At 45.8% G+C, this 12,917-nt stretch overlaps 1 protein-coding gene across 2 annotated transcripts in view; it reads right to left on the bottom strand.

Moving 5' to 3' along the window:
* LOC115168225 (AMP deaminase 1) overlaps nt 1–12,623 on the bottom strand; it is a 32,203-nt gene extending 19,580 nt beyond the window's left edge. Inside the window, exons 1-3 of one of the 2 annotated variants that reach the window (XM_029723299.1) lie at nt 12,496–12,623; nt 2,267–2,278; nt 1,229–1,394 (exon numbers count right to left, since the gene is read on the bottom strand). In XM_029723299.1, the coding sequence (XP_029579159.1) occupies nt 1,229–1,394; nt 2,267–2,278; nt 12,496–12,517 (200 nt within the window). In that variant the 5' untranslated portion in view covers nt 12,518–12,623. The remainder of the gene's footprint in view (nt 1–1,228; nt 1,395–2,266; nt 2,279–12,495) is intronic. The other variant, XM_029723300.1, reaches the window with a different exon arrangement.
* Between the last annotated feature and the right edge of the window lie 294 nt (nt 12,624–12,917).

Below are 12,917 nucleotides of genomic sequence, written 5' to 3'. Positions count from 1 at the left end.
TGGAACTCAAAATCTCAAATTTGGACTCATCAGACCAAAGGTTTAATGTCCATTGCTCGTGTTTCTTGGCCCAAGCAAGTCTCTTCTTATTATTGGTGTCCTTTAGTAGTGGTTTCTTTGCAGCAATTTGACCATAAAGGTCTCCTCTGAACAGTTGATGTTGAGATGTGTCTGTTACTTGAGCTCTGTGAAGCATGTATTTCGGCAGAAATTTCTGAGGCTGGTAACTCTAATGAACTTATCCTCTGCAGCAGAAGTAACTCTGGGTCTTCCTTTCCTGTGGTGGTCCTCATGAGAGCCAGTTTCATTATAGCGCTTGATGGTTTTTGCGACTGCACTTGAAGAAATTTTCAAAGCTCTTGAAATGTTCCGGATTGACTGGCCTTCATGTCTTAAAGTAATGATGGACTGTCGTTTCTCTTTGCTTATTTGAGCTGTTCTTGCCATAATATGGACTTGGTCTTTTACCAAATACGTAAATCTTCTGTATACCCTCCCTACCTTGTCACGTCACAACACAACTGATTGGCTTAAATGCATTAAGAAGTAAAGAAATTTGACAAATTAACTTTTACCCAGGCACACCTGAAATTCTACAATTAACCTTTAGAAATTCTACAATTAACCTTTAACAAGGCACACCTGTCAATTGAAATGCATTCCAGGTGACTACCTCATGAAGCTGGTTGAGAGAATTCCAAGAGTGTGCAAAGCTGTCATCAAGGCAAAGGGTGGCTACTTTGAAGAATCTCAAATAGAAAATATATTTTGATTTGTTGAACACTTTTTTGGTTACTACATGATTCCTAATGTGTTATTTCATAGTTTTGATGTCTTCACTATTCAACAATGTAGAAAATAGTAAAAATAAAGAAAAACCTTTGAATGAGTAGGTGTGTCCAAACTTTTGACTGGTATTGTATATATTATATATATACTACCGTTCAAAAGTTTGGGGTCACTTAGAAATTTCCTTGTTTTTGAAAGAAAAGCACATTTTTTGTCCATTAAAATAACATCAAACATCAAATGTCTACACTGTATTTCTGATACATTTTATGTTATTTTAATGGACAAAAAATGTGCTTTTCTTTCAATAACAAGGACATTTCTAAGTGACCCCAAACTTTTGAACGGTAGTATATATAAGTTGATGAAATGCCATGTGCGTCCACTTATATCAGGAGTAAACCCTCTATTTCACATCTTCCTCTCTGCTAATACCCACCGTTTCTCAGTATCTTCTTCAGTGTGCAGGTGGTAGGCCATTTCCTGTTTAAGGATGGGACAGTCATCTTGCTCTTCAAACAAGGAAATCTCATCGCGGACGCCCTCACCTTTGGTCTCAGATGCAAAGACTTCCTCTGCAAAGGCACGCATGTGCTCATCGGTCTCTGGCAGAAACATATACAAACGTGTTACCCACCCCGTTTTTTGCAAGGTAATAGCAAGTTACTAAGTGTGAACTTTTCTTATGTCATATGCCACATAACATCTTGTTTCCCAAAAGCTTTTAAGTTCACTACACAGGACATGATGCAATGAAATGGACAACATGGAGCGCTGACCTGAAACAAGCACTGAACATGAAACAAGCTATCAACAGCATAGATACAACAGGTGTGAATGATCAAGCAAGCTAGGATGGTCAAATCCATCATGATTTAAATTATTGGTTGAAATGATCTTGTAAACACCGAGGTAGTACCACAGAGGGAAACATTAGACATACCTTATTGCAACAGTTCAAAACACTCCTCAGCAGCGCACGCTTTGTGTGTATAAGACCAAGCAGAACTTGGTCCAACGTCAACTCCCACAGCTCTGAGCACTAGCTTGGACTGGTAACACAAGGTTCCATGCACACAGAGCTACAGTAATCCAGCACAAACAATAGGGCCCGACGACTCACATAAGCACTCAAAAGCTTGCTCTACTGATACATCAAATATCTACAGTGCAAACAGCCTTCTAGAGCCAAACAAGACAAAAGAGGCTGTGATACTGCACAACTGCAGAAACTCTTGGCCTAACTTGTTCATGGAGTCAGAGTATCTCTGGACTCAACAAGGCCCAGAAACCTCATGCGCCATCAGACTGATACATTTATTGACTTATTCATTTGTCTAGCATCCACTGCAAACTCTATTCTATGACAAATAAGTGAGTGAATGAATGTTGGCAGTCACACATTTCAATGATGGGAGATACATGCAGGGTCAGGCTACTCTAGGATTGCTGTCTTCTTCTCACCCTTCATACTTACTTTGACCTGATACTACATTCCGCAGCAGGAGAGGAGAGGATAAACCAAAAGGGAACCAATGAAACAAAATAAAATCAGGTTACGAATTAAATTAATGAGTTAGATAATGTTATTACACATTAAAATGAATGAGACACCCTTCCCTGGTCTGTTTCATTTGATCAAATGACAGAAAACCCTTTTCCCATTTAGAGATGCAACATGTAACCATCCAAGGATTCAGCATGAGATAATGAACATAATGATAGTCAATTGAGTTAACTCATAAATGTGTTGATGAAATACTAACAATGAATCACAACATGACTGAAAAGACACAACAAAATCAACTAAAGCGGCAATGGATGTTTATCGAGGTTAAACATTAATTAACAAGCATGAAATTACTTACAGAAGTAAGGCAACCGGTCATTGTTTTTGGAAGAATATGAATCATGATATTTAGGGAGCATGTTACGTTTAAATTAAGATTATTGCAAAACACTATGTCATGGTTCTAAAATAGTGGTCAGTCAGACACTGGTTCATTTCTAATGTTAGATGGTTCCTCCCCCTGAAAGTAGCCTATGGGCCAAGATTAACTGTAATCTATGTTTGTTTGTTTTTTTACCAGCTATTAAAAAGTTAAATTAACTTTAGCCAATGCTAGCTAAAATCTAAATAATTGGGGCATGTGTTCAAGTTTTCTAAAATCCATGACCAAATTATTTCAAATCAACTTGGTTTGACGTGATGATTTGGCCTTTTCTTATTTTCTTTTTTCTTACATTGTGTCACGCTCTGACCTATGAGAGTTGTTTTTTCTCTGGTTAGTTAGGTCAGGGCGTGATATGGGTGGGCAGTCTATGTTTTTTGTTTCTATGTTTTGTTCTTGTTTTTCTATTTCTAGGTTGAGTTTTGGATGATCTCCAATTAGAGGCAGCTGGTTCGTGTTGTCTCTAATTGGTGATCATATTTAAGCTGGGGTTTGTCTATGGGGTTTTGTGGGTAGCTGTTTTCCGTTTTGTGAGTATCACCTGGCGGAACTGTTGGCTGTCGTTTTGTTGTTTTTGTTTAAGTGTTATCATTAAAGTAAATATGAGCACTCTACATGCCGCGCCTTGGTCCCCTTTATACGACCCTCATTACAGAATTACCCACCATGATTGGATCAAGCGGCGTGCCCAGGCAGAAATGGACACCTGGTCACATGAGGAGTGGATAGAAAGGAGAAACTGGACTTGGGGGCAAGTGATAGAGAGATATCGGAGCCTACCGGGGAAGAACGGGAGACACCCCCAATTTGTTTGTTTTTTGGGGGGGGGGGCACTCGGGTAGTTTGGCTGGGCCAGGACTGAGACCTGAGCCAACTCCCCGTGCTTATTGTGGTGAGCATGTGCCTGCCTCCCACGCTCTCTCGCCAGTGCGCCTCCGTAGCCCAGTACGCCCTGTGCCTGCTCATCGCGCTCTCCCTCCAGTGCGCCTCCATAATCCAGTACGTCCTGTGCCTGCTCCTCGCACTCTCCCTCCAGTTCGCCTCCATAGCCCAGTACGGCCGGTGCATGCTTTGAGCACTCGGTCCTCAGTGTGTCTTCCTAGTCCGGTGAGACCTGTTTCAGCTCCACAATCTAAGACTCCAGTGATAAGCGATGGTCCAAAGCCTATAGAGATGATCCATGGCACGAAGCCTCTAGTGATGATCCATGGCCTGGAGCCTGTAGGGATGTTCCATGGCACGAAGCCTCGAGAGGTAATCCATGGCCCGGAGCCTGTAGAAATAATCCTTGGCAAAAAGCCTGAAGGGATTATAAATGGTCCGGAGACTGTAGGGATCAACCCTGGCACAAAGACTGTAGGAATAATCCATGGCCCGGCACCTGTAGAGATTATCCATGGTATGAAGCCACCTGTGAGGATCCATGGCGCGGAACCTGTAGAGATGATCCATGGCATGGAGCCAGCAGCAGCGGTCACTAGTCCGGAACCGATAATGATGCTTCCCAGTCCGGAGCCTCCAGCGACGCTCAACAGTCCGGAGCCTCCAGCGACGCTCCTCAGTCCGGAGCCTCCAGCGACGCTCCTCAGTCCGGAGCCTCCAGCGACGCTCCTCAGTCCGGAGCCTCCAGCGACGCACCTCAGTCCGGAGCCTCCAGCGACGCTTCCCAGTCCGGAGCCTCCAGCGACGCTCCTCAGCCGGGAGCCTCCAGCGACGCTCCTCAGCCCGGAGACTTCAGCGGCGGTCCGCAGCCCGGAGCCTTCAGCAGGGGCCTTCAGCGCAGAGTCTTCAGCGGCGGTTGGCGTTTCAGAGCCTCCGGCGATGACCCACGGTCTGGTTCCTCCGGACATACAGAAGCGGGGGGGATCAGCGGGCGGTGGGAGTGCTACGCCCCGAACCAGAGCCGCCGCCGAGTACAGATGCCCACCCGGACCCTCCCCTATAGGTTCAGGTTTGCAGCTGGGAGTCCGCATCTTTGGGGGGGGGGGGGGGGGGGTACTGTCACGCTCTGACCTATGAGAGCTGTTTTTTCTCTGGTTAGTTAGGTCAGGGTGTGATATGGGTGGGCAGTCTGTTTTTTGTTTCTCTGTTTTGTTCTTGTTTTTCTATTTTTAGGTTGAGTTTTGGATGATCTCCAATTAGAGGCAGCTGGTTCGTGTTGTCTCTAATTGGAGATCATATTTAAGTTGGGGTTTGTCTATGGGGTTTTCTGGGTAGTTGTGAGTATCACCTGGCGGAACTGTTGGCTGTCGTTTTTGTTGTTTTTGTTTAAGTGTTATCATTAAAGTAAATATGAGCACTCTACACGCCGCGCCTTGGTCCCCTTTATACGACCCTCATTACACATTGCATGAATGTACCCCTATCACTTCCATGGAGTTTTAGCTAGTGTTGGCTAAAGTTTGCTGAAGTTTGTAGTGGCTGTTTAAAGAAAACCGAACCATGGATTACAGTATCTCCTAGCCCCTAAACTACTTTCAGGGAGAGGAACCATCCAACGTTGAGTTGTAAAATACTGAACTTCTCCTTTGAACCCAACTTTTAATATAGATTCTCTATTGAGCATGCATTTTAGTCCAGTAGAGGCTTAATGGAATTATTAATGTTGTATCTCTAAGATCCATGCAAAGAGTAGAATCATCCATGAGATTCCCAACATTCAGGGGATGAGGGAAAGAAAACATTTACTCATCCCTTCACAGCACAAACAAGTCTGGAGTACCAAGAGCATCTTGTTTGTTGAGTTTCCTGTCATGCATTCCCATGTACAGTGACTCACTGAGACAGGCCACCTTTGATTAATTTATTCTCTATACCCCCTATACTCAACTGGCAGACCGGGTCCGGACCCAGAACAGGGTCAATAGGGACCGTAGGTCCCGGTAAATAATAAATAATAAAAAATCATATAAACACACATTAGACACGGAAGAATGCATAGAATTGCAGAAAATGAGCTTTAAAACAGTAACATTTTCTCTCCTCCAACAAGAGGGGTGTGAAGAGTTTGGGGTTGCATGGGTTGCGAGGTGGGGGTCTGTTACTCCGCCGATAAATGACATTATCCATCCAGACGTTTCCCACCTAGGAAATGTGTGTGACCGGAACTTAACAAATAGTACTTGAGTACTCCTGCTCTGTACGTTATCCTTGGATGAAGAATAAATGTTTTTCTAAATGTCACATCTTAATCTGTTTCACCTGTCTTGTGCTTGTCTCCACCCCCCTCCAGGTGTCACCCATTTTCTACATTATCCCCTGTGCATTTATACCTGTGTTTTTTGTTGGTCTGTTGCTAGTTCGTCTTGTCTCGTCAAGTCTACCAGCGTGGTTTTTCCCGTGCGCCTTTTCTCTCTAGGCCCTGTTTTCTAAACTCAGCAAAAAAGAAACGTCCTCTCACTGTCAACTGCGTTTATTTTCAGCAAACTTAACGTGTAAATATTTGTATGAACATACCAAGATTCAACAACTGAGACATAAACTGAACAAGTTCCACAGACATGTAATGAACAGAAATTGAATAATGTGTCCCTGAACAAAGGGGGGGGGGTCAAAATCAATAGTAACAGTTAGTATCTGGTGTGGCCACCAGCTGCATTAAGTACTGCAGTGCATCTCCTCCTCATGGACTGCACCATATTTGCCAGTTCTTGCTGTGAGATGTTACCCCACTCTTCCACCAAGGCACCTGCAAGTTCCCGGACATTTCTGGGGGGAATGACACTAGCCCTCACCCTCAGATCCAACAGGTCCCAAACGTGCTCAATGGGATTGAGATCCGGGTTCTTCGCTGGCCATGGCAGAACACTGACATTCCTGTCTTGCAGGAAATCATGCACAGAACGAGCAGTATGGCTGGTGGTATTGTCATGCTGGAGGGTCATGTCAGGATGAGCCTGCAGGAAGGGTACCACATGAGGGAAGAGGATGTCTTCCCTGTAATGCACAGCATTGAGATTGCCTGCAATGACAACAAGCTCAGTCCGATGATGCTGTGACACACCGCCCCAGACCTTGACGGACCCTCCACCTCCAAATCGATCCCGCTCCAGAGTACAGAACTCAGTGGAACGCTCATTCCTTTGACGATAAGCGCGAATCCGACCATCACCCCTGGTGAGACAGAACCGCGACTCGTCAGTGAAGAGCACTTTTTGCCAGTCCTGTCTGGTCCATCGACGGTGGGTTTGTGCCCATAGGCGACATTGTTGCCGGTGATGTCTGGTGAGGACCTGCCATACAACAGGCCGACAAGCCCTCAGTCCAGCGTCTCTCAGCCTATTGAGGACAGTCTGAGCACTGATGGAGGGATTGTGCATTCCTGGTGTAACTTGGGCAGTTGTTGTTGCCATCCTGTACCTGTCCCGCAGGTGTGATGTTCGGATGTACCGATCCTGTGCAGCTGTTGTTACATGTGGTCTGTCACTGCGAGGACAATCAGCTGTCCGTCCTGTCTCCCTGTAGCGCTGTCTTAGGCGTCTCACAGTATGGACATTGCAATTTATTGCCCTGGCCACATCTGCAGTCCTCATGCCTCCTTGCAGCATGCCTAAGGCACGTTCACGCAGATGAGCAGGGACCCTGGACATCTTTCTTTTGGTGTTTTTCAGAGTCAGTAGAAAAGCATCTTTAGTGTCCTAAGTTTTCATAACTGTGACCTTAATTGCCGACCGTCTGTAAGCTATTGTCTTAATGACCGTTCCACAGGTGCATGTTCATTAATTGTTTATGGTTAATTGAACAAGCATGGGAAACAATGTTTAAACCCTTTACAATGAAGATCTGTGATGTTATTTGGATTTTTATGGATTATCTTTGAAAGACAGGGTCCTGAAAAAGAGACGTTTCTTTTTTTGCTGAGTTTAGTTTTTCCAGTTTTGACCTTTCTGCCTAAGCCTGCCTGCCGTTCTGTACATTTCTGACACTGCCGTGGATTACTGACCTCTGCCTGCCCTGACCCTGAGCCTGCCTGATGTTCTGTACCTTACTGACTCTGCCCTGGATTACTGACCTCTGCCTGCCCTTGACCTGTCGTTTGCCTGACCCCTGTTTTGTTAATAAACATCTGTGAATCGAACTGTCTGCATCTGGGTCTTATCCTGAGTCCTGATAGTACGAACTGGCCATGATTGACACAGCAGACTCGGACCAGCTCCGCAACGCCGTCTCCTATCTAGGAGCCACCACTGAGAGACACAAGGAGTTACTTCGAGATCTTATGGAAGGATTCCAGACCTTGGCGGAACGCCGTGACCATGCCTTGAATACATTGCTGGAGCAATTCCGCGGCTTTTCTGTTAGGCAGCAATGCCCTCTTATGATTAGAATGACACTCAGGAACTTGTTTGTCTTACAGGGTGCTGATGGTGATGATACAGTTCTATTCAGTACCGGTATTACAAGGAAGACATCACATGACCCAGCTGTTTAACAAAATGTTTTGATAACAATAGCCTAAGAACAAAAAAGATCAGAAATGGGCTACTTGTCTAAACACAGCTTAAAGGCATCACACACATACAGTTGAAGTCGGAAGTTTACATACACTTAGGTTGGAATCACTAAAACTCGTTTTTCAACCACTCCACAAATTTCTTGTTAACAAACTATAGTTTTGGCAAGTCGGTTAGGACATCTACTTTGTGCATGACACAAGTCATTTTTCCAGCAATGGTTTACATACAGATTATTCCAATTATCATTCACTGTATCACAATTCCAGTGGGTCAGAAGTTTACATACACTAAGTTGACTGTGCCTTTAAACAGCTTGGAAAATTCCAGAAAACGATGTCATGGCTTTAGAAGCTTCTGATAGGCTAATTGACATCATTTGAGTCAATTGGAGGTGTACCTGTGGATGTATTTCAAGGCCTACCTTCAAATCCAGTGCCTCTTTGCTTGACATCATGGGAAAATCAAAAGAAATCAGCCCAAAAATTTTTGGTGTATCTCCACAAGCCTGGTTCATCCTTGGGAGCAATTTCCAAACGCCTGAAGGTACCTCGTTCATCTGTACAAACAATAGTACGCAAGTGGAAACACCATGGGCCCACGCAGGCGTCATACCGCTCAGGAAGGAGATGCATTCTGTCTCCTAGAGATTAATGTACTTTGGTGCGAAAAGTGCAAATCAATCCCAGAACAACAGCAAAGGACCTTGTGAAGATGCTGGAGGAAACAGGTACAAATGTATCTATATCCACAATAAAATGAGTCCTATATTGACATAACCTGAAAGGCCGCTCAGCAAGGAAGAAGCCACTGCTCCAAAACTGCCATTAAAAAAGCCAGACTACGGCTTGCAACTGCACATGGGGACAAAGATTGTACTTTTTGGAGAAATGTTCTCTGGTCTGATGAAACAAAAATAGAACTGTTTGGCCATAATGACCACCGGTATGTTTGGAGGAAAAAGGGGGAGGCTTGCAAGCCGAAGAACACCATCCCAAACGTGAAGCACGGGGTTGGAGGCATCATGTTTTGGGGGTGCTTTGCTGCAGGAGGGACTGGTGCCCTTCACAAAATAGATGGCATCATGAGGGAGGAAAGTATGTGGATATTTTGAAGCAACATCTCAAGACATCAGTCAGGAAGTTAAAGCTTGGTCTCAAATGGGTCTTCCAAATGGACAATGACCCCAAGCACACTTCCAAAGTTGTGGCAAAATGGCTTAAAGACAACAAAGTCAAGGTATTGGAGTGGCCATCACAAAGCCCTGATCTCAATCCTATAGAAAATGTGTGGGCAGAACGGAAAAAGTGTGTGTGAGCAAGGAGGCCAACAAACCTGTGTCACAAAATACTTTGTGCTGTTGGAAGGAGGACCAAGGCGCAGCGGAAGTGTGGATACTCATATTTTAATTAACAAAAAAAAAAAGAGTAAAGCATCCACAGGAAACAAAAACCACGACAGCAGCAGCAACAGTTTGCAGGCTTGAAAACACAGTGCAAAACAACCACCCACAACCCCAAAGAAAAACACACACACACCTATATAGGACTTCCAATCAAAGGCAACTATACACACCTGCCTTCAATTGGAAGTCCCAATCATCCACAAACATTCACAACACAAACATGCCACGTCCTGACCCCAAAACTAAAACACTAGCTCCATCTGCTGGTCAGGACGTGACAGTACCCCCCCCTCAAGGTGCAGTCCCCGGAATGCACCTACCAACAGAAAAACACCAACAAAAAACCCATAAACAATAACCCCTAAACACTAAGGGAGGGAAGGGAGGGTGGCTGCCGTCACCGACGGCACTGTGCTACACTCCCTCGTGGGCGGTCTGGCAGCTCGGGGCGGTCTGGCAGCTCGGGACAGTCTGGCAGCTCGGGACAGTCTGGCAGCTCGGGACAGTCCGGCAGCTCGGGACAGTCCGGCAGCTCGGGACAGTCTGGGCAGTCCGGCAGCTCGGGACAGTCTGGGCAGTCCGGCAGCTCGGGACAGTCTGGGCAGTCCGGCAGCTCGGGACAGTCTGGGCAGTCCGGCAGCTCGGGACAGTCTGGGCAGTCCGGCAGCTCGGGACAGTCTGGGCAGTCCGGGACAGTCTGGGCAGTCCGGCAGCTCGGGACAGTCTGGGCAGTCCGGCAGCTCGGGACAGTCTGGGCAGTCCGGCAGCTCGGGGCAGTCTGGGCAGTCCGGCAGCTCGGGGCAGTCTGGGCAGTCCGGCAGCTCGGGGCAGTCTGGCCGCTCCGGCAGCTCGGGGCAGTCTGGCCGCTCCGGCAGCTCGGGGCAGTCTGGCCGCTCCGGCAGTTCGGCGCAGTCTGGCCGCTCCGGCAGTTCGGGGCAGTCTGGCCGCTCCGGCAGTTCGGCGCAGTCTGGCCACTCTGGCAGTTCGGCGCAGTCTGGCCACTCCAGCGACTGTTGACTGGCGGGCAGCTCTGACGACTGTTGACTGGCGGGCAGCTCTGACGACTGTTGACTGGCGGGCAGCTCTGACGACTGTTGACTGGCGGGCAGCTCTGGTGATGGTTGACTGGTGGGCAGCTCTGACGACTGTTGACTAGCGGGCAGCTCTGACGACTGTTGACTGGCGGGCAGCTCCAGCCCCGTCACACAGCCCTTGTGCCCCCCCCTAAAAAAATCTTGGGGGTGCCTCTCGGTCTCCCAGTCCTCGCCAGCCTTCTTCCGCTGCTTGGTCCTGTGTAGGTGGGTGGTTCTGTCACAAAATACTTTGTGCTGTTGGAAGGAGGACCAAGGCGCAGCGGAAGTGTGGATACTCATATTTTAATTAACAAAAAAAAGAGTAAAGCATCCACAGGAAACAAAAACCACGACAGCAACAGTATGCAGGCTTGAAAACACAGTGCAAAACAACCACCCACAACCCCAAAGAAAAACACACACACCTATATAGGACTTCCAATCAAAGGCAACTATACACACCTGCCTTCAATTGGAAGTCCCAATCATCCACAAACATTCACAACACAAACATGCCACGTCCTGACCCCAAAACTAAAACACTAGCTCCATCTGCTGGTCAGGACGTGACAACCTGACTCAGTTACACCAACTCTGTCAGGAGGAATGTGCCAAAATTCACCCAACTTATTGTGGGAAGTTTGTGGAAGGCAACCCGAAACGTTTGACCCAAGTTCAACAGTTGAAAGGCAATGCTACCAAATACTAATTGAGTGTATTTAAACTTCTGACCCACTGGGAATGTGATGAAATAAATAAAAGCTGAAATAAATAATTCTCTCTACTATTATTCTGACATTTCACACTCTTAAAATAATGTGGTGATCCTAATTGTTACGAGGATTAAATGTCAGGAATTGTGAAAAACTGAGTTTAAATGTATTTGGCTAAGGTGTATGTAAACTTATGACTTCAACTGTAGTGGTCCACATGCATATTGGTCCACATGCATGTTCAATGTAACATATAGTCATGTCTCAGACAGAGATACTGGAACTGGGAAGACTCCCCACCACTCTGAAGAATTTTGTACATTTGGACTGCTTGTCCATAGGTTCAAATTACGCATTAAAGCTGTCAAGCCAATTCTCTGCCCACCAATTATAACGTCAGAGTGGTACTGACAGACAAACAAGTGCCTCAATAGGAATTTATCACCTGTACAGTTGGCTGGTCTGTGCTCATGCCACAAGACCTGGTGTGACTGGATTAGTCAATCAACATATCAAAGCTTTCTGATATTGAGTCAAATTGAGATTAGGAACTTTTATCCTGTATAAATCCTTACAATTAACATTTCTGAAAGAACACTTTTTCTGACAAGACATGAGGGGACAAATCAGCAGAGGTAAGTGTCCAACAAATTTGAGTTACCAACACATATTTAGAGTTTGACATTCACAATAAAATATGGGTAGTCCATTAAAGGTCAACTGCCCTTTACTGGCCTATGTGGCATCGATAGGAGTCAAACATTTATACTAGTGTCAAAATTTACTACAAAGTGTAAATAGGATAATTTTGGTCATAAAGTCAGTCTCGTCCAAAACGGAGTATGGTTAGTGCAGTCACCCTTATAAAAACAAGATATTAAATATATACAAACCCTGGAAGATTGGAGAGAGAAATCATTGTACTTGAATAAAGGCTATTTGCGAAAGAACTATGTTTTCATCTATAAAATACTGCACTCTGGAAATCTGTGTTCTACTGGCTACAATGCTGCATGACAGGACTACCAACAATCTCAGGCCTGGGCATGGCTTGAAAGTGGGGCAGCAGTCTGTCACTACAATGGCAGTGGCACCCACCAAACGACTCACCTGGCATATTGACTTTAGGCATGGTTCCCTTCCACAAACTCGATCCCTGAGGACTGGCAAAGCTGGTCAGCTACTGGACTGGTGTAGTGGGAAGTGTGGAGCCCTCTGCCTCTCCAATGCAATATGAAACTGTGCTTGCGCTGTGTAACCAGAGCTTGCTGTGCCCACACTGGATACATGACAGAGGATTCCGCGTCACCACTCTATTTTAAGTTTTAACATGCCAAGTCTCACTGACAAGTACACATAGCAGGAGAGAGGGTGAGGGTCTGGTGTTACCAGTTCAAAAGCACACACTCATTTTTTTCTGGACAAGTTCAAGAGCATAGACATTTTTTTGAATCCAGAAGGGTGGTGGTCATGGTCAGAGGGGGAAAACGACTGGAAAATAATTATCTGGAAAGGATGAACAGTAGGCGAAA

The sequence above is a fragment of the Salmo trutta genome, chromosome 30, assembly GCF_901001165.1.
Source record: "Salmo trutta chromosome 30, fSalTru1.1, whole genome shotgun sequence".
Classification (NCBI taxonomy): domain Eukaryota; kingdom Metazoa; phylum Chordata; class Actinopteri; order Salmoniformes; family Salmonidae; genus Salmo; species Salmo trutta.
This window is presented reverse-complemented; position numbering and strand designations above follow the sequence as displayed.